Consider the following 22543-nt stretch of genomic DNA (forward strand, 5'->3'; position numbering starts at 1 on the left):
AAACTGCCAAGTTTGGACTTGTATCCAGACTGCTACTTCAAGCCTCATGTCCTGGCTTTTAGCTTCTGGTCCAGATCCAGTACATTAGGATTAATATATGCATATTGGCGAGGGTAAATAGACCTTAAAATATGGTAGATATTAATGAGATATTGGTGTGTTCTGTTAACAGCTCTGTTTCATATATATGCTTAGAGGTCTTGATTTTTAGATAAAATTTAATAAACCAGAGGAGGTGACATGCTTTTATGTGCAGCAAATGGCTTTTCTGACCCACTTCAGAGAGAGCTGGAAGTTTATGCTGGGGGCCACTGGCGGTACTGCTGAAGCCCCCTCTCTGCCTTCCTATCCAAAGAACTGACTTAGGAGGGTACAGAAGGAAAATAAGAAGAATGTATTAACTAAGTTGAACATGAAACCAAAATGGCACAAAATATATCAATAAATTTGGTGTGATGGCTGTTTTCTTTATAGGAGTTCAACTATTAAGTAAGCCATCTGACTTTTGCTTTGCTGAAGGCAAATCTCTCTAGGTGGTAAATTCGTCCTCAGTCCCTCCAGGGTTTATGTCTTTTTTATTTCTCAGATGGTGAAAGTAATCCCTCTTGCAAACTGAATTTTTCCTGTGGCGACTCTTCTAAGGCATCAGCTTTGAGCATGGTCCAAAGCTAATTAAATTAAAGAGTATTGATCAAATAGTTGGCTTCATGCTCTGGCTTTGTGTTTTCCTCACTCGAAGAAGGAGCTGCCTCACTTCCCCGGCGACCACTTATGTATTTAGGAGAAACAGAAGTAAAGAAGAACTTGTGCCTCTCTTCCCTTGCAAAAAATATGAAGATGCTGGAGGGATTGAGGGAAAAATGTTTGGAGAGGAAGGGTAACCTCTAATATGGAAGATACCTTGGGATTTTCAAGGGGTGGGAACGTCTGGAGAGCTGACAATATCTTCCTCTGCTGTTTGCCAGCACACTTCTATAGGGTCCTTGCCAAAAACTTCCCCAAAGGGAGGGGCTTTAGTCAGAGTCACTACAAGGAGGGCTTTGTGAGGACAGTGCTGCCTCTTGTCCCCTCTTGCCTTCTGGTAACACAGGCAGCTTAGGCCAGCTCTGTTTTTGGGAACATGTAGTGTCTTGCATGAAAAATGCAGTAACTGCATTAGCAGGACGATTCTGCTTGAATGAAATGTGAGTTTGGAAACAATATGATGAGACGACGAATCTGGTACTGGCTCAGTCCCGTTGAGGTGATAAAAGGCTTTGCGTTTTACTACATGGAGCATACACGTTTTATGTATGTAAAGTATAGGTGCAAAATCCAGTAGGATATAACAGATTTAATCAAACTTTTGGAGTCTGATAACTATTTTGTTGGATTTTGAACTATCCTATAAATTTTATTAATATCTATATTGTTGTCCTGCATTAAATGCCAAGTCTTACATCCTCTAGTATCTTAGATTTAACAGCTATTCTGTTAAGCATCGCCAGACCCCAGACTCTGACCTGGCATCCAAACTGATAGGTAACCAAAACCAGTCCCCCAGCACATAGCAGAATTTTGTCCATTAATATTACATAGCATTTGCTTCTAATATATGTTACATATGTGTGGGCGCTGTAATATCTCAGTCATGTTTATGACTTCATCCCGGTCTGATGCTTAAAACAGATGGTACTTGTATGGCATCCATATGAGGAGAGTTTATACATTGTATCTGCATGTGTGTATATATTTGATGGATGTGAGAGCAAATATCCCAGCCAAAGAAAAATTGTTCATAGGAGAGTAAATGCTACCATATTTCAGAGTAAAGGCTGTAGCATGCTAATTTTAAGGTTTTGCATATAACAGATGAAGTTGTTAATAGTGCCTCAGTATCAAGATTAACACCAGATAAAAAGGAGACGATCAACAGGTTGTCCATCCTGTGGTTTTGGTATTTTTCTGGTTTTGTTTTTAATACTTCAGTCCTAATGCATAATGGGGGGGGGGGTGGGGGGGTGGTCATCATTGTCATGGAAACGAGGCATGATGGCGATTAAGATGGATATGGGTCTTTTGTTTCTGGGGTGCATGTGGCTGCTGAAATGTCTGTTATTGTGCTTGGTGGCAATTTGTTTAGATTATCTACTGTGTGTGACTTCTGTGAGCACAGCAAATGGAGACCGTGTGTTTTGATGCTTCTTATCTGAATAAATACCAACAAATAGAATCCACAAATTGGGTCTATTTATGAACACAAAGGCTTCTAGGTAGGGTTGGAGGGGAGGATATTTCTGTCTTCAAAAAAGTTGCTATTATGCTGAATTGCTTTACTTTTTGGGGAAAAAAACCCCAAACCTGCTTGCCATAGAAGGTTGGTATTTAGCAAGAAGTAAGTGGAATCTGGAAGTCCCTGGGGCAGTTGTTGCTGTGCTGTGTGTCAGGGTTGAGGGCTCCTGTCCTGGCTGGTGGTGAGGACAGTCTTGTGCCTCCCAGAAGAGCGATGCGTGTCCGAAAAAAGACCCTGTGCTCTTCTTGGCAAAGCTTCCTGAAGGGCTGTGAAGGAGCAGCTGTGGCTCTGAGCCATCACAGTGCTTTGGGAAGGAAATCCCAGTCTTGCAGGGCAGATGGCAAAGTGCCTGTTGATTTTTGGGAGGGTAAGGGGTTGTCAAGGTTTTGCTGTTGGAGATTTGGGTGGATTACAACAGCCCTAGGGCTGCTGTAGGGTTGCAATGGCTGTTTTGGGAAGATTGAAAATAGCACCTCATTAAAGTGCCCACGGCAGAGTTACTTGGCATACACATGTACAGCTGGTATTTCTCTGGCATTGCATGTGGGCTGTCTAATGCCCTTCTGTGTGCTAGAGGAGGAGAAATGTCCTGCCACAGGGATGTGATCCAGGCCCCTGCTTGTCCAACAAAGAAATTCTTGTCGCTAAACAAAAGGCTTTCTTAAGGAATATATAGAAGCCCAGAGTCTGAATTTATGTTTCTCTCCATGGGATGAGTCACCGCACTGGTTTTTAATAGAGCCCCTCTGGATTTATGTGGCTGCTGCTCAGATTAAACTCTGATCCAGCATGTGAAATAAGATTCAGTAGTTGTACTCTTCTGCTGTCCTGCTCCTTGCAGACAGTTGCTGGTTAAAGTTTGCTTCTGGCTTTTTCTGTGCAGATAACAGTTACAAAATACGTTATGGAGCATCCTCCTTTTGGGTTATACTGACTGCCTGCGCATGTTACTACTTGTTATTTTTAAGCAGACATCCAATACCTGCTATCTCGTTGGTTGTGTTTCATTTAATTGAATTCAATCTTATGTGAGAACATGCTGACAAGTCCAATCAATACTTTCAGTGAAAGTTTAGCAAGGGGAGAGGAAGGAAATTAGCTATATGGCATGTTATAAGCTTATCATGAAGTAGTTGTGATGATTTGTAATGGGAATTTTTAGTTTCCCCCCTCTGTCGGGACTTGCATTTTTTTTTCCTGCAGTTGCTGCCAGGTTCTGCTCTGAAATTCAGAAACATAACACATTTGGAGCAAGAGACGCCGATTCCTTTGGGGAGGGAAGTGAGCTGGAAGAGCTTGTGGAAGATCTGGGGTGCTGTGGGTGGGGCAGGAGATGGAGGAGGAGAGGGAGCTGGTTTGGAGGGAGCAGGAGCAGCCCTGAGCCCTTGGATGCATCCCTGCTGTTCTTTGCTGTAAGTAAACCTGCATGTAAAGCAGGTGAATGGAAGTCAAAAGGGGAGAGGAAATTTCTTTTCCTGTGATGCTGTTGCCTTTGATTTTTTTTTTTTTTTTTTTTTTTTTTAAGTAAGCAAAGGCTGATCTGCCAAACAAACTCGCTCCTTAAGAAGCAGGGATGGGCAGAAACTCTTGGAATTGAAATTTGTGAGCCTTGCAGTCTGCTTCTCTGGGCTTTGCATATCTTGTGGGGGTTTGTAAACTTTGTTTTACTTGACAGCCTATCTGCATCTACGAGGGAGGCTTTGCCTCTGGCTAGTGTGCCCTTTGCATTAAATTAAGGAACCCGCCCTCCCCATCCTGTAAAAGTTGATCTGGAACAGCTGTACAGCTTCTCTGCAGTACACTAACTACTTTTTTACCTTCTTTGTTTTTTTTTACTGCAGCTTTTGTTTTTGTTTTCAGTTTCTTGTGTGTCTGTCTTCCATCCCTTTGTGCTATCTCTCACTGCTGAATATTCAAACTCTTGATCTGCACATGGGCTAAAAATGATTATTGCTTTGAACTTACAAATGAATTGAGTGAATTCCCACATCCACTGCAGGAAAGGAAAATATTCAGTTTGAAATATAATTTGGAGCCTATAGGAAAATGCATCTGATGAAGTTTGTGCTAATTCTATAGCTTTGGTACCAAAGCACCAGCTCTGTTATTGTCAAGAGTATTGCATGTAAGCTCTGTATTTTAATAGTAACTCTGTATGGCTAATTAGTTTGAAAGCTCTTTGAAGAAGCCGATGTACTGACTAAATAAGCTCTTATTTTTCAAAGCAACTAAAGGCACTCTTAATTTACAGAGCAGATAGTTGTAAAACTGCCTTTGGTTTGCTTGCTAGGAGCCAGTGTGAAGCCCAAGCATGCCTGCGGTCAAATTTACTCCAACCAACTCGGGTTGGTGTTAGTGTGCTCGAAGGAGATTTCTGGGTCTTTGGCACAGTAGCACAGCATAAATTTGTGCCACTGGGCTTGATGTGTCCGGGAGGAGGATGTCATGTAATGAATGCTCCTGCACCATTGAAATCAGTGGCAGTATTATCAATCTCTCCTGTGTTCGCAGGCAGGTTCAATCCAATAATGAAGAGCAGCTTTGAGTTTCTAACGAGATGACATGGCTAATCCTGAAGCATGTATAAAGCAGCCATAGTTATTAGGAGATTTGTGGCTTTGAAAGTTCAGATTCCCTTAGTGCAGTTTGTTAATGGCAAGGATTTGCAGTAAGTGAATAATAAATGAAAGTCATCAAAAGGCTTACAGGGGATTTCTTGTGACGTGGTGCTGGTCTATCTCATGCCAGAGCTGGAGATTTCTGGGTGGATCCTAAAAATAAATTATTTTTAAAAAAGAGGGGGGGTGGGGAAGGGCAATGGTTTCATATTTTGTGTTGCTCTGGGAAGTAAGAGATGATGGTGTGACGTATTGGGAACTACAGCCACAGTGCAGAGCAGTGTGAGCTTAATGCCCCTGGCTCTGGCTTTCTCATGTGCTGGCAGTGCCCCAGCAGTGATCAGACCCTTCATAGCCCCAGGGGCTGACAGGCAGAGGGGAAGGGGTGTCCATGTCCATCTTCTCTTCTGCACCATGCAAGGTGAGCAGGGCTGGTGCTGCATCTCGTCACCATCTGGCAATGCTCTTTGCCGGGACACATGGTCTGCTTTGCTCCCAGGGGTGTTTTCACTTGCAAAGCCCCTGGGGCCACAGCACCAAGCATCTCCTGCCAGCTGGGAGCTGATGGGCAAGCAACCCCGAGGGGCTCTGTAATTCTGGGTGATGGGGTGGGATCCTTTCCCCGACATGCCCCTCCTGCGGGACCATCTGACCTGGGGCAGGAGAGTGTCCAAATATTTATGCTGTGGACTCCTCCCAACCAGCATGGTGTGTGGCGATGTGTGCCCTTACCTGCTTCTGTGTTAACAGATTCAGTCCTGACCAGTCACTGGGCTGGGCTACCCACAGACACCTTTTGGGTGACAGCATCAATCCCTGCTCAGAGACTGGCTTGGGGCTGCAGGAAGCTCTTTCCTCAGCCTGTGGGGAGGAGAAATCAATTAAAAACTCTCACTGTTGTGGTGTGATGGTGGTGTGAGGGGTCCCAAGGGTGTCCTTAGGCAGAAACATTGTGGGGTGATAACACAGGATGGAGGGTGAGAGCTTGCAATCTTCAATTGTTTTTGAATTAAAAAAAATTAGTAGATATTTTTTTCCTCTACTGTCATGTCCCATGTTGGATTGCAAATATGTTACATCTGATATCTAATGAAGTTGCAACTTGGGGCAAATACAGATGCATTTTGGCTGCAGCAGCAGCTGGGGGGTGGGGCTGATTTGTTGCTGGGAAGAGCTGGTTATGTGAACAGATACAGAAGACACAAAGTCCCATCCACTCTCCTGACTGTTAAAATAATGTTCGCTTTCAGGGATGCTGCTGGGGGCTATCCTGCCCACTCAAGGCAGTTTCTGGGGTTGCAGCCCCTATTGTAGCCAGATGGAGGGTTGCCTGTAGCTGTAGCTGGCGTAGTGGATAAAGCAGGCTGCAAAATCTGTGTTAAATCCAGAAACTTCACTGTGTGCAAAGTGTTGGCTGGGAAGTTGAAATCATCTGCAAGCACTAATCCATTGGCCGTCTGAGGGAGGGCATGTGTGTCTTGTTTGTGTTGCAAAACCGAGTGAAAGTTAGGAAATGTTCATGGTTGCAGCCATGTGTGTTCATTAATTCTTCTCCATTTTGGCCTTGTCCAAACTCACCATGGTAAAAACAGAAAGTGAGGATATAATTAGAAGCTGGTTTATAATGCGAGCATCTGAGGAAAGAGGCAAACGTAGTACAGACAGGCACATGTATATCTGTCATTGCCCAACTCCTGCCTTTGCAAACTGTTTTGTTGCAGAGTCCTGGCTGTAGTTTCTAAATTTACTTGAGTGATGGGGTTTGGGGGCATGTGGTGTCAGTGGGGGTATCATCCTGGGGGCAGTTGTCCCCCAGACAGGGGTGATTTTCTCCGCCTGGGTTGGTGCCAGCCTCAGCAAGTTGGTAGTTGCTCTTGTTTTGCTGGTGATCTGCCTCCGCCTGGGAATCCTGAGCATCCGTGACTGAAGTGCTTGAATTCAGAGCAATGCACTTGCCTGGGCAAAAATAACCCCAGTCCCATCGCAGGGGAGCTTGGATGGGAAATGTTTGTGCTCATGAGGAATTGTAAAACTGAATGAGTATCAGCATGATTTGCTTGTTTTACAGAGGGCGAGTCCTTTTTTCTGGACAAATGTCAGGAATATCAAAGATGTATTTAGGCAGTGGGAGAGGATGGGTTTGGTGTGACTGACGGAAACTGTTGAGCAAGAGAGGTGGTGCTTTGTGCAGGATTATTATGGTTAGAAACCTGTCGCAGCATGAAGAGGAAGCACGGTTCAGCAAGCCCATAGTCAAGCTGAAAGCAGTTCATCCCTGGGATTTACTGTATGCACAGCCTGTCATCACGGCCAAGAACAAAGTAGCGATGTTAAATAGCTAAATAAACCTCCTGTCCCCGCAGGCAATGGTCCTTAAAAGACAAAAATGTCCTTTGCAAGAGTGGCTGCAAGTGAAATGAGGCACTGATGGCTTCGCTGGAAGGGGCAGGGGTCTGAAGGTTGTGTTGGCTTGGTCTGGTGCAGTCCGTGAACACAGCAATGGGTGATGGCACCGTGAGGGGCACGTTGAGGGCCACAATGAACACACTTGTGGAAAAATTGCTCCTTTTCCCTTGTTCCTCAGGCCTCCTGGAGGCTGAAATCCGTCCTAAAGTCACAAGAAGTAACATATGTGGGAGTGCGTTTTTGTGTACGAGTTTAGGGTCTTTTTCCCCTTTATTATGTTTGGGGGTGTGTGTGTTAAGTTTTGGGGTTTTTTTTTGCACAGTCAGATCACCCTTTCAGACTTTTCCCCTGCTCTGACAGAGGGTTAGGGTTTCTTTTTTGCTGTTAGAGAGACGACTTTCTCTTCTCAAATACATGTTTCTGGCTTTGTGAGCTTCATGGTCAAATCACAAGATCTGAGGATGCTGAATGACAGGCGTTGTTCCCCCTTGGTAAAGAGGGAGCAGCTGACAAAGTAGCTACCGTTTTCAATATTAGGAAGAATCCTGGAGAATACCCAAAACTGAGTGGTCTTTTGAAGGCAAATAGCCCTTCATGCTGAAATTGGCCCCTTCAAATAAACCTGAGAGCCATGAATTTGTTCCTTCCCTATGTCCCCCCCAGCAGTTGTGAGGTTATTTGAAGCCTGGCCTCTCTCTGTTAATAGGTCTTCTCTCAGGAGCTCAAATAAGCTTGCAAAAGCATTGGAAATAAGTCTCTTCTACCCCAGCATACCACTTCCTGGTGTAAAATAGACTTGATTAAATTTTCTGGCTCTCCCTTTCATTGCTCGCAGACATCCAAAACCTTCACTTCTCAGTGGAAAGAGGTGCTTTGGGAATTACAACTAATGTTGAAACCTAAAGAATGTGGTTTGCCAAAACAATGTTGCAGATTTTTTTTTTTTTTGGTTTGGGTTTGTTGTTTTTTTTTTTTTTCCATTTAAAATATCACTGTAAAACTTTGCTGCTGGAGTAGAAGCTGTTACAGTGACATGAGTTTTTTTTCTCCTCCCTTTGGGCATTTGTGATAATTTCTGCATAGGAAAAAAGAAGTTTTATCCCGAAGTGGTGACCTCACTGCCCAGGAATAGCCTTGGGCCTGCCACTAGCACTGCCCTGTGCTGCTGTACCAGCGCTGTCAGTTGGCACGACCCAGCCCTCGCGGGCTCACTCGCAGACCTCCCACCAGCTGGCTTTGCACCAGGGGATTGTCACATTCACCTGTGGAATTTTTTGTGGCAGCCTCTCTGGGTACTGTGTCTGTGCAAGATTCCTGAATTATGATAAAGAGGATCTCCCATGATGAATTTACTCCATTTTGAGTACAGACCATTTCTCACAGGTTAAATCTACTCCCGGCTGTCACTGCTGCCTGGTGTGATTGGAAACCGGGGGCAGAATTAGATAAAAGATTTGCAGGGAGGAAGAGGGAAGGATGTGAGCTGTATGCTTAGAAGTTGTTCTAGAGGAGTGATCCTAAAATAGCCTGGTTGAAAGTTGGAGAGCCGTAGAAATAGGGTGGTGATGTGTGAAACACAGTGACAAGATTTGGGCACTCAGGGTAAAGTGGGAAAAGCATTACACATGCTTTGTACATGGGTCACACGCAGATCGCTTTTGACCCCTTCCTTGTTTCTTTTCATGAGGCACATGTGCTCTCCAGTTGGGTAATTTTTTTTCATGTTTTGCAAATGTGAACTTGTTTGGGCTTTCCGGTATGGAGTGAGTCTTATACCCTGGGAGGAACAGTGCAGAGAAGGAAAGTTGCTACCATGCAAGACTGAAGATTTTCAAACATAGCACTCGATGCAGATCAATCTGCAATGAAGTGAAAATCTTTATTTTGAACATGTTCTCTCAGTTTGAAAGTCAAAGCTGCAGTGCTTCTTCACTCATATTTCTGAGATTTGTTTTCTAATTAGAAGTATTGTTTTTAAAAAAGCCAAGCATCTGAACTAATGATAACAAGCTGCATCTCTGCAGTTAACAACAGAAGTGAAAACACTTTGAGCACTGCTCTGTAACTTACAGCAACTACTGCAAAAAGTAAACAGGAACTTATTTGTATTCCTGTGTGCGTGCTGGGCATGCCCGTGAGCAAGTCTTGTCTGGCTGGGTCCTTGCACTTCATGTAAAGCAGAAAATCATGCGTGGACCTAATAGATGTTAGCCCCGGAATCGCAAACTTGATGAATACATTGGAGAATACTGTTAGGGGCATGGAGCAATTACCCCGCGTCTGCATTAGCCGGTAGTGTAGCTCAAAGGGGAGGGGGTCTGTAGGATGAAACTGTGGAGCTGAGACCTGACCTCCACACTGGGTTATTTTTGGAATTACTTTGGATTAGCTCTAGTGCAGTCTCATGGGCACTCAGCTGGAGCATATGGCACAGCAGCCAGAGTGCATTGAGAGTGCTCCTGGCACACATCTTCCACTTGAATTTCATCTGAGAAGAACCTAGTGAGAGCTTGGAGACTGCCTGGGCATGCAAACCAAAGCACAGAAATAGGGAAAATGAAAATTGCTTCAAAACTGTGCTCTTGATTTGTACTGAAGTTGTACACTAGACCGTGTTGATGACAGTCCTTGATAATGGGGGCGTTGGGAGGTCAGTGGCTAGCAGTCTCCCTGCAGATTGAACATCCCCCTTCATTCACCATTTCTGGGCACTTTTTCCCCTTCATGCATCCCGCAGTAACAAGGCTGTAGAATAATCACCCCATGCCACATTAGAGTCTAGTAAAGCCTTGCTTGAGGAGGCAAACCCAAATCAAGACATTTTGGAAAACATATTTGGTAAAAATGGAGTAAGGGGAAAGTTTCTTTGTTGCTAACAGTGGTGGTGTTTGGATATGGATGTGAATAAAGAGCATGACTGCACTCATTCACCCGTGCGTTGCAGCTGCATTACCAAGAGCCATGAAGCAACTCAGTGTATCTAGCCATGCCCTGTCCTCCAGGGGAGGGCACATCCACCTCTGGGCTCCAAGAGGAGGATGAATTGATGCCTTCTTTGGCAAAAGCATAGAAGAGGTGTAAAACTTGACCTGTCTCCAAGTCCTCAAGAAGAGAGCGATTGCATAGAGAGCAATTGGCAATGAAGAGCAATTGCATAGGACACCAAACAAAAAGCTTGTGCTTGTATTGCCTGGAGCTTCAGGAGTGTGAGTGTCTTCAGAAGGGCAGGAAACCATCATGGCGGGAGAGACCAAATCTGAACAGCAGTAACACAGCATGGATCAGAGTAATTGCAGGTGCTAATGCCCAGTTGTAACTTGATATCATTTTGGCCTGTTGCAGCAAAGGTAGAAATCTTTTTTAAATCATTTTTAAACTGATAACTAGTCATTTTAAATTGCTCAGTTTTCTTGTAACTGGAAATTATATCTGTGAGCATGGCCATGTATCCAGCTAAATGTCTGTTTGCAGCAGAGCTCTGAACTAACAAATTGGAGCATTCAATGCCATGATGGTTTGACTGGATTAGACTGCTTCTGTTTGTACACTCTGCCGCTAACCAAGGAACAAATAGAATTTGTCTCCTTAATACCCATTAGTCTGTCTCTGGGACCCAAACCCAAAAAGCATATACATCTGTCTCTCAGGACTTTTAGATGCAGTTGTGGGAGTTGCATGTTTGGTCCTTTGTAAAGCTCAAGTCCAAAATCTATGCAGTCTAAACACAATGTAACTGCTCTGTTTCTGCTAGCCCAGCAAATAAATCATAAAATCCCAAAGGATTTTATGATGACTGCAGTTGCATAATCTATTAAGTTTAGGATGTCTGTCAGAGCTCAGGGGGTTCCTTAGGTGTGGAGAAGCTGTGCAGTACCTCAAGTCATCCTCTTCAGATGTTTGTTCTGGGAGGGAAGAGAGCTCATTCTGGCCATTCATATCCTTTGTCCATGTGCTGGGTGTTTTGGAGGTCCCTGCTCTGCTTGTCATTCTCCCAAAGTCCTGGACATGCTTCTGAGGCACCTCTACAACATGCAGGGCAGAAATTGTGGTTTTTGTGCTGTGCCAGCGTAATTGCAGTGATCTAGCCTGTCTTCTTTCCACACTGGCGATGGGGTTGCGATTCAGCTGGACTTTGTTGTCTGCGGTGAGGATGCCTGTCCTTTCAGTTTTAGAAACTGGAGATGTGAATGCCATTCAGCCAAAGCCAGCCAGTACTTCTGTGTGCACCATGTGTGCAACTCCCTTCCCTCTGCTGTGGCTGCATGCGTCTCAGCCGTATGTAGGTGGGGGCCACCGGTGGGAGCAGAAGCGTGGTCCCCTGCTACCACCAGCCTCCTCTTCTCCTGTCCCTGCATCTGTGTGGTGACCAGATCAGAGTGCTGGGCTGGGTTCAAACTCCCCATGTTGAGGTCTGACTTCTTGAAAGTTTGCTTTGACTGGGTTAGTTTAAAGCTGGATTGGTTCCCTCACTGGGTTCATTTGTACTCTTGCTCAAATGACTGTGCCAGCACCTGAGCAGGATGTGGGGTGGGAGAAAATTGTGGTGGTGTTTGGTGTTGGCTGATCCCAGATGTAGGGTGTTTGTGAAACTGTAATACTTAAAGCCAATGGCTTCACCACCTTAGACCTCTCAGCAACTCTGTGGCATAAGACATGTTGTTGGCCCTGCTTTTTTGTGGAAAGACTTGCCTGGGGTGTTGAGAGGGATCTGTAGCACAGCAAGGGAAAAGGAATTCAGTTCTCCCAAATTCAAAGGTACATCATTGCATTGATGTGAGTGAGGTGTCTCACCAGGCTTTAGTCATGGTCCTGTGTCACAAGGCTGAGCTGAATTTCATCTTCCAGCAAAAGCCGCAAGCAGGCAGTGAGTCCATGCAAACACAGCAGCAATCCTCCTCCCTCTTCCTTTTTGTCTTTCCTGAGAGTTCAGGATTTTATGGTGGGCAAAGAGGTCTTGGCCAGGGCCTCCTGCCTGCCTTGCCAGAGGTGTGTTTGCCTGGAGGCTCTTGCAGACTTCAGCGCTGCAACATTTGGTGATCTGGTTTCTCAGATGAACAGTGAGGAGCAGACCTTGCCTCATCTGTTTGATGTTGCCATTGCTTCTCTGAGATGTTGGTGTTGTGTTGTACAGACTGACAGCAGCCAACCTGCAAGCAGCTCAAGCATCGCCAAGGTGAGCACATCAGTGTGATGTTCAAAGGAACAGGTAGTTTTAATCCAGCACAGGATTGGGTCTAATCAGCACCAAACTTGCTTGTACTAGCTTATAAAAGGCCACAGAAATATACCTTGAAATCTAACTTCCAAGTTAGTTTTTCCTTCAAGATCTTAGCAGGTCTAGTTGCGTTCCTTACTATAAAATTAATAGTGAAAAGTATGGCATAGACAGAAAAACTGGATTCAGAGGTTGGTCCTCCAGAAAGCCACCAATCTGGCTATCTTGAAGAACCCAACATGGTGTAGAGAGCCACAGCCTCTGTGAGACTCCGGGAGGTGCTGCTTAACCTCGGCCACAGGCTGAAGGCTGGTGGTTGCTTGTCCTTGAAAGGGAGATGGGAGCCCTTCTGCGTACCCCAGGTCTGTTTGAATGCACTCCCTGGGTGTTTAGTCTCTCAGCTCCATGGCTGCCTTTCCTCCTGTTTATTAAGGCAGTCAGAGAACATCGCGTCCCTTGTGTGTGCCATCGCCCGCAAAGCCTGGGGCAGGAAAGGGCTTGTCAGTGACAAGGTGCTGGATCAAGCTCCTTCCTGGTGTGCTGTAGCTCTGTGCCCACAAGAGTATGCTGAAGTAGCAGCCGGGTTTACCAACACCATTGCTTTCTGCTGAGATAAATTGTGGTTGGAGAGCTTAGTTCTCTGGGGAGGTGGAGGAGAGGGCTGGCCATGGGATGTCCCTGCAGCCCCAAGGAGGCGACACCTCTTGCCAACTTGGCTGCAGCAAGGTTTGCCTGAGACTTTGTAGCTCAGTGTTTTCCTTTGCCTGCACACATTAAGGCAGAATTGACTCGGGCCCAAAGACATGGCAATCTGTGAAAAGTACCTGCTGGTGATTACCAGTGTCTGTCCTCAGTGGGCTGGGTCTGCTTGCACGGTGAGGGCAGCAAGGTGAGAGTTTCATGAGGAGCCATGTGCCCTTCCATTAGTCACTATCTGTTAGTCATTAATTTGCCCTGCCTTACCTGAAAAGCAAGTTAGCTCATTTGCTGATGTTATGGAGAGATGGTTTGTTAAGCTTAGCTTTTAAATCCCCCTTGGGGGTGGAGGTTTCAGTTCTGCGAGGATCCGCACTGCCCTTCATCTTTCCAGCCTAAAGAAGATTGAGTTTCAAGACGTTTTACCATGCCAGAGTCTTTCAGAGAAGAGCATAAAAATTAGTGGTTTGTCTGTCCTGCTAAGGCCATTACAGGTCCTGGGAGGGTCTAGACGGGGACTCTGAAAACTGTTTTCTTGGCTGAGGTTTCTCCTTCGTGCCCTGGTGAGCTGCACGATGGACTGACTGGCGAGATGTCAGCGATGCTCTGTGTGTATGATTTCCAAAGCACTTTCTGATTTATCAGGATGAAAGGTTCTGGAGAAATGCTAAGTAGTATTATTAGTGTAAAATAAACATACTTCTTCAATATTTCTGATCCTAAAGTGGATCCAGATGCTTTCTTATGGCTGCTGGATCTGCTTTGGCTTTTCTGTAGCTCAGTGTGGCCGTCTGCATTTGTTCAAGTGAGATGGGGTATGACGGAGAGCTTATTGCAGCATGCTCATGTCAAGTCTGTAAACCTTTATATTTATACATGCACACGCACAAATACATATGTAAAAATGAGAAAATGACTGGCTTACTCTAAGACACCATTTCCGAGCCTGACACTTCACACGCGTGCCAAGGAACTTGGAGTAAACTCAGCGAGTTTATCAGTTTTTATGATCACAGGAATCAGTTCAGCAGACTCAAAATAGTCTCTGAAGGAAGTGGACGCTTCCATCTCTTCATAGTTCTGATACAAAAAGAGAATTAAATGCTCCTTGATACCAGCCACCAGTTGCATTTTCCAACCTGTGGTTGAGCTTTGCAAGAGATAACTTTCCAGCTCTGTTTCAAGTGTAAAATAATTTTCCCCTGGTTTTAAGGATTATTAACATTTTCATGGTTTCTCTCCTACAGAGAAAAAGTCTGCCCGACTGCTTAAGGGTGGCGTTTTATGGAGGCTGGGGTTTTACCAGGGCTGGTGCCAGGGTAAGATCAAAGCAGCAGGAGCAGCCGGGTGGTCCTTCCTTCTGAGCACACCAGTGGGAAATGTTTCCAAGCCAATGTTTCAGTGACGTTTTAGACCCTGCTTGGGGAGAATGATGCTGCAGTGTCTGACGTGACTCCCAGCTGTGCCAAGAAGACTTGACACTACCTTGCAAAGACTGGCAGATACAGAAAGTGTGGATGGATGTTTTGCTGGGAAAATTTTGTTTCGGTAACCAATACTAATAGATGTATGATCAGCTGATAAAATCTCTTGCATTCTTAAAATCAGTGATAATAGGATTTGTTATGTGTCATCACTCGCTGGCTGCCCAAGGAGTAGCTGCCCAAGGTTTCTTAGCTGGTGTATGAGATCCAGGGCTTTCTCCTACTTCATCCCCTGCAAGCCAAAATGGGGAACAGTAAGTTCTAGAGTCTCAGTTTTCAATAACTTTGAACCAATCAAAGCTGCATTAGGGATATTTTTGATCCATGCATCTTCTTCATTCAAGCTGAAGACCATGTTCAAACTATGCAACAACTTAGAGGTTGCAGCTGATTCCCCACATCTGTGCCGAGAGCTGCATATGCTCACCAGCTCTGATCCTGCCCTGCCTGAGGCATGGTTAGTGTATTGATTGCTAAAATCTCTGAGTGCTCTACAGGGACCAAATCTAAAAAAAGTCTTGTCTGCGTTGTGCACATTAAACACCCTGAGAAGTGGGATTTGGGGTCCTGTCTAGTTTTTGCCATTTTCTGCAGTCTAGAGGCTGTATAATTACATTTTACTGAATCCATCCCATTACTCCCTTCTGGCATGGGATGCTCCTGAACTGATAGTAATTAAAAATCTGAAGGTTCTCACTCGTGTAATACAACCTTTCCTGTCTTTTGTCCAGTGTTGAGAGCTTGCTGTGTGTTTGTGGGGTTTTTTGGCTTCTTACTTGAACTGGAAGAAATGACAAAGGAAAAGGAAGCCAGCTAATTAGGCAGCATGTACTTTGCAGAACTTAATGGTGGCTCATGTTCCTTGGTTAACAGCCCTGTCTTGGGAGTGCAGTAGAGCAAATGACCACAAATTCTTGATATATTAGTTTCCTATCTTGTCGTATGAGTTTGGTGTTATACCAGTGCTGGTTTTCCAGCACAGGATGCCTGGTCTTTGGTCTGAAACAAACTCTGAGATAATGATGCCACTTATTGCATCACTGGTAGCAGCTGGATTTACCCTGTCCAGAAATACCTGGCATCATCTGGTGTATGCAATCACTTGCTGCCATGCAAAGGTGATTGCTTACTGACCTGGAGAAGACATTTCTTTTTTTTTCCTGGAAACTTATTGTGTGCTTTGAACTGCTGAGGAGTACTCAAGAAGACATAAACCCATGAGTTACTACAGGCTGCACGCCTGGAACATGTAGGCCATCTCGACATATGGAGTAAATCAGCACGGCTCCGCTAACTTCAGTGCAGCTGCATCTATTACCACTCACTGTAACCCTGCTCCAGACTGTAGGGATGGTTGTCTGTGAACAGTGGATAGAAAAAAACCCTCCCTTCTTTCTTCCCTTTTACACTTTACGAGCAGAATAAATGTGCTACAAGTGGAGGTGAAATAGTAAATTATTTTTGCCTCTATAAAATTACTTTATTTGGACATATGCTAAGTTCCCTCTCATTCTCCTTAGTTTCTAAATCAAGTAGTTGATTAATGCATGCACTTGGTTACTGGCACTCAAAAATAAATCAGTGATTAGTTCAGAGATAGAGATCAGTGTTTTAAAAAAATCCACATACATGCACCTGCACAAAAACACGTCAAGCAGAACTGACTCTGCATAAAAACAGGGTAGGCAGCACCCGTGTAAGCCACAGGACTATGGGAAGAGGAGCTGCTTTTCTGTTTCCATATGCCAGGAGAGGCAATGCTATCAGGCTTATGTATGATGGATCAGAGTGCAGTGGTATTGCTGCAAGCAAAAGTCATGAATTTTAATCAACTTTACTGGCTGCCTTGAAATTTGAGTTGAAAGATAAATGTGAAAAACAGGCAGCCCATATTGTTTCTGGAACAAAACTGCCCCTTTTCTGTTGATTAAAAGAATTTTTCTTTTAACTTGATAATCAAAAATACTTCCATCTTAGTTCTGGAATTTTTTTTAGGCTTACCCTTCAGGTCCTGCCAGCCCTGGGTGCCTCCCTGAGCCAAGTGTCACTTCGTGGCCACCCAGACGGCTGACCTTGGCTGCAGAGACTTTTCAGCCAGCCGGGCTTGTTGGCTGTCTGTTTTCAGCCGCTTTGAAAAAGATGGTTTTAGGGCTTTATTTAAATATTCTTCATGTACCTGCCTAGTGAAAACTGCTGAGTGGACTGTGAGGGTACTGGAGTCAGGTTTATATTCACTGGTGAAATTGGCACAGCCAGCGTACTTGTCCTTACTCTTTGTTGCTCCAGGGCTTCTTTTAAGGTTATGTAGTTGCTGTATTCATTTGGGCATCAGTCTTCCTGATTAAATATAAGTGATTCGAATGCCGACATTGTCCGTGGAGGACATCTAAGATTTGGGAAGAAATCAACTGAAACTATCAGCTCATGTCCCCGAACAGAAACACACACCCATTGTGTTATTTCCAGCCACTGCCAGGCTGGTCCACATTACTTTGAGTAATTGAGAGTGCTTTCCTCTCTGTATAGAAGTTTGCTTCAGGGGTTATCATAGCCACTTTTCCTGTTTTGTCATTAAGTCACCTCTGTGCAGGAATAAGTTTGAAGGGTTGTGTTTAAGGCCAAACAACTAAAGAAAGGGGAAAATTATCTTAAAAGCACCAGGGAGGAAAAAAAATGGGTGGAAGACTCCTGAGTTGCTCCTCCTCTCAACCATAAATGCTGTGTTGTTTTCTCTTAGGATCTTCTATGGCTCAACTCCACACCTGGTTTCTCATCTCCTCTGATAGCAGTAGGTTCAGCAACTGTTCCTTATTAGTGAAGAGTTTATTGCAGATGCAGCAGAGGCTTATTTGATTCTCTGGGAAATTCCTGCTGCTTTCACTAGTGAGAAAGGCAATATATTTTGGCGCCTAAATTAGTGTGAAAGGGCACATACAAACCTGCTAAGTACAAATTCCAGCTTGTTTGTACTCTCAGTTGGTTACACCCTTGGCTCAGAACCCAGATATTTCAAGAATTTGGGTTGAGGTATATCCTTTCCCAAAAGAGGCATGAAGTTAGATTCCCCTTTTGCATCAATGGGTGCAGTTTCTGTAAGGTCACTGAGTATTTGCTTGAAGCAGAAATGTCAATTCCTTCAAGGCATGTCCAGAGACTTTAGGAGGGGAGGAGGTGCTTTGCTGTGGTACAAGAACCTGGTGACTGCTCCTTGTGCAGCTGAAATGACTCGGCTCTTGCTATGATTGGAATACACTTGCTGTAAAGGAAACCCACCTTATTTCCATGTCTCTTTATGGGAGCTGGGGTGCCTTATAGTGCCACGCTTTGCTGTACTGAGGCCATTGGCGCTACGCCTGCTTACCCCAGTGGCTGATCTTTTTTTTTTCCCTGAGGCCTTCAAAGCATGTACTTACACAGAAGCAGAAGATTAGTTTCACTAAGGAGTCTCATTCCAGATGCAAATGCTCTGTGGGCTGCTGCACAAATGAAGCCTGCCTGATTTTTAATTTTTTTAAATACTTATTTATTTTAATGTCCCGCTCTCTGCTTTGCTTTGCTTGCTCCACTTTTCTATGTTGCTGTGCTACGGGTCCAGAGATCGGGGTGGTGGGAACCCATTTGGTGGCATTTACCAGTTGTCATATTGCACTGAGGTAGGACCAGCCTGGATCGCTGGTAGGGCTGTTATTATTCCCAATATTATTCCTGGTATTTTTTCCCTGTAATACTGAAGGAAGAGAGCATTTGCCAGTGCCTCAAGCTGTCCTAATGTATCCACACACCGGGTAATCAGCTGTCTGAGAAGGTGCACGAACATCACGAGGCGCAGCCTGTTGGGGTGCTGAGGCAGGATGTGGGCACCGAAGGGCAAGTAGTTAGTAATCCTCACGCATACCTTTCCTTGCAGTTACCTGGCTGAGCAGTGCTGGAATGGCGGCTTCGTCTACCTGATCATGTTGCGCCGCATCAAGCGCAAAGCCCCTCTTCCTCCCTCCAACGGCAATAACAGCAACAGCTGCGACCCCAAAGCCAAGCCCAGCCCCGAACCTGGTGACAGAGCTGCTCAAAATGGTAAAAGGACCAGGAAGTTTGGAGTCATCACCAGAACGCCGGGCAGCAAGGACAGCAAAGAAAAGCCGGGCTCAGAGCACGGGAACGGGCACTGCACCCCGATGGAGGTGGAGGTTGCTCAGCCAGAGACCTCTGAACCAGAAAGCAACGGGGACGAGCAGCTCCGGGGCAGCGGGGGACAGTACCGGTGCCGGCTGTCAGATGGTGGTGTGCCAGACATTGGTGACCAGTCTGCCCAGGTATGTTTGCACTGGGTTTTTCTAGAGAAGGAAGCAGCAGGTGTGCAAGCTAATTAAGGGAATTTCTCAGGTGTTTTCCCTGGTTTCAGTGCTCTGTCCTCAGGCTGAACCTCCAGGTGACAACCCAGGCTGTTGGGGCACCAAGCCATGGGATGGGGCCCAAAATGGTGGGGCAGGAGGATTAGAGTTAAATAATAATTGTGAGAAACCTCTGTCGTGCTCCATCTGTGATGGAGGGAATGGTCATTATATCTCTGACCTGTTAGGGCTGGCCTCATGATTTCTTTTGTTGAGACAATGGATGACCTTATGACACCAGGGCAGGAGGTGTCAGTGGAAGATGATTGTTTTGCCCTTTGGGGCTTCATGTTTAGCTCTGTCTGAGCTTGACAGCATGTTAAAGCTCGTGTTAACATTGGAATTGAAGCTTCCCTATTTGATGCACCAGACCACAGTGCATTTATTTGTGCTACAGAATTTGTTTGACCAGTGTTTGGGGACCACATGGAAGTTATTGTGAATTTTGCTCTGAGTTGATGAGATGGACGATTTGTTAATGTTTGGGACAACAGTGGGATTGAGGCTTTCATTGCTTTTCTCTTCATCCTAATGGAGATCTTGGGGTTTGTTGCCTGGCTAGAATTGCAACATTGCTGGATGGAGAAAAATAACCTGAGCCTTGATCAGGTTTCAGTATGCATCTATCACCAGAAGAGCTGCCTGCCAATCTTTCCAGAGACACTGATAGTATAAACAGATGAATGCTGCTTTGTTGGGCTTGGGGCTTGCTGCAGCAGCTGGTTTTGGTTTTAAGACTTCAAAGCTGCTAACAGAGCAGTGTGAGTGGACATCTCATCACTAAATTCTGTTGAGGAAAAGCATGAGTTTAAACATGTCCTCGGAATTAGTGCTACCCAATACTACTGGAGGGTGGTGGTGATGGTGGCTGTGAACTTAAATTTAACTTAAAGTACATTGGAGGGGCTAAAACCAATTTAAAAAAATGCTGGTCTTAAAGAAGCGTTATTGAGAAAACCTGCTCTTCCCATCAGTGAGACATGCTGGATTTCATGGTGCAACAGAATGGGGAGGATGTTTGTGTACTGTTCTTGCAAGCTTCATAATTGCAATCTTTGTGAAAGAAAACATTAAAAGTTTAAAAATAAATAAATAAATCCTTCAGTATTTTGAAAGCTCTGGTCCATATAAAAACTTCTTGAATCTGTTGTGAAGATGTCTCATTAAACACATGTTATAAATGAAGATGATCAGAGTTTGTTGTGAGGAAGTGGAAAGCCAAAATACATATATATATTAAGAAAATAAGAAACTCTTGATCCAGAGCTATCTGATGCTAGTGTTACCTTGATGTTTTGAGTCATTTTGGTCTGAGAAGTAAATTTTAAATTCAGAACTTACATGTATGAATGTGAGCAATAAATACATCTTTAATGCAAAGCACATACAAGGTGGCTTTGTAAAACATAAAAGCGTAGTTGAGTCACTGGAAATTCAAGAGCTATAATCTGTTCAGTTGTGGTATATTTGTCATGGAGCCTGTTGGGAGGCACAGTTGTTGAGTAAAATTGCTTCTATCTCTTTTAATCCCCCCCCCCCCTTAATATTTTGCTTAGAAATGTGACCTCTGTGTATGTCAGTATTAATTACATTTTTCTGACATCTGAATGAGGAGAAATGTGAATAGCTGGAGCCTGAATAGCATGCCTTGCTCATCCTTTGCTTTTTAAGGACAAGGGGGCCCTATAGAAGCCCATCACTTTAGCATCTGTGGGGTAGCTGCTATCAGATTAATGAGTGGCTTAATTCAGTTTCTTAATAAGTATTGAGTAGTGACAGTAAATAAAATTTTCAAAATTACTTGAGTCCCGTTTAAAAAAAAAAAAAAAAAGGCAAGGAATAAAGACACTTGGGAGCCTCAAATCGCACTTCCAGCTCCATTTTCAAAGCGTGACCCAGCACTCAGGCATGTGAGATTCAGTCGTGTCAGGAGCCTTTTGAAAACAGCATCCAGGATGTCATGTCAGAAGTTGCAGCTTCCTTCCAGGCTTCAAAGCGTGAGCCAAACCTGTTGTAGCCGTGGGATGAGTTATCTCCTCCCTAGCAGGGACAGGGTGCATTGGCAGGGCACCCTGTCCGCGGGGAAGGCAGCTCCATCCCTGCTGCCTGCCCTGCGCTCGCTGTCTCCTCCACGAGTTGACTAATTGAATATCCAGGGCTGTCAGCCCTGCGTGTTTGGGGAGCACTATATTTGCTTTAAGAGGATGAGAGCCAGCCTGCAGTGGACTGGAGGTTGGCTGCGGATGGGAGGAAAGGCTTTGAGAAGCCACTCAGTGACCGGCGCAGCTGTGAGAGGACCTCACTGGTCCCCCTGCACTGCCCTGGTCCTCCCCACCTCTCCTTCCCTCTCCCCTGCCCCAGGATACAGATTGGAGTATTACTGAAATTGGAATATGGAGTCCAGGAACATCTCTTTTTCTCCCTGTAGAAAGTTAGTTTAAAGTTGTCGTAATGAAAACAGGGGAGAAGAGGTTGGGTCAAATTTGTGTGTCTTCAGCTGCTGCTGTGCTGAACCCAGCAGCCAGCTCATGGCCGATGCCTCCGGGATGTTGTGCTGGGAGTGCTTTTGAGGCATCCATGTGTCTTCAGTGTCGTTTGCTTTCAGGGTTACCTCCTGTCCAACAAGCGTGGGGTTGTTCTCCCGTTTTCTTGATGTGTGCTGCTAATAACAGCAATGCTGAGTCATGAAACAAGAGACGAGACAAATACTGTTTGTCAAGTGAACCTGCCAGGAGATTCCTGTGTTACTGGTTTGTGTGCATGTGTCAGTCCGCTCCTTCAGGCTTGCTTTCATCTCCCAGATCTTGGTCTGTCTCTCCTGTGCACTTGGCATTGCTATCGCTATGTATAAACAAATCTGCCAGGCTGTTTGCTGGTATGTAACCCTCAGTAAATATTGTACCTGTCAATTAGCAGGCAGCATTTAATGTTTACAGGTGGTTAAGTTATGCTGCAGTATTTTTAGCATGAATTTAAATGCCCTTTAAAATGTGGAAATTCAAAGCAGCAAGGCTCTGTCTGCCTGGCATGAAGATGTCGAAGGTCTGGAAACTAGACCTGACCTTCGAGAGGTCCCAGGCTGGCTGCAGTGGGAGTCATGGGCAGTGATTTAAGACCAGGCAGTCTCTGAGGGGGAGTAATGATCCGTCACATCCTGGGAAGATTGGGGAGCTTAAAAGTTTACTTCTTTTGTTCAGCAGCCTGAGACAGGGTGATGTTTTGTAGGCTGGTAATTATAAAGGCACAGATGAAAGAGGAGTACTGGGAGAGGCTGCTGGAGTCAGCTGAAAAATGATAAAGAAAAGGAAACTGTGAGGTTTCCTCACAATATACCAATTTTGTGGTTTTACTGTGTTTACTGGTAGGACAGAATCCCTGTTTTCTTCTCAGTTTCTCTGTCATGGTGTGTTTGGAAGAGCTGTGGACTGCTTCCTTAGCTGTTCAGCCTATAAGGAATGCCCAGA

The 22543-nt window shown here is 44.9% G+C and overlaps 1 protein-coding gene across 1 annotated transcript in view; it reads left to right on the forward strand.

Annotated features, from left to right (window-relative positions):
* Positions 1 to 22543, forward strand: part of PDZD2 (PDZ domain containing 2) — a 203100-nt gene that overhangs the window by 115532 nt on the left and 65025 nt on the right. Inside the window, exon 4 of the mRNA XM_074812704.1 lies at positions 18599 to 19001. Coding sequence (XP_074668805.1) covers positions 18599 to 19001 — 403 coding nt within the window. The remainder of the gene's footprint in view (positions 1 to 18598; positions 19002 to 22543) is intronic.

This window comes from Strix aluco, chromosome Z, assembly GCF_031877795.1.
Source record: "Strix aluco isolate bStrAlu1 chromosome Z, bStrAlu1.hap1, whole genome shotgun sequence".
NCBI classification, from domain to species: domain Eukaryota; kingdom Metazoa; phylum Chordata; class Aves; order Strigiformes; family Strigidae; genus Strix; species Strix aluco.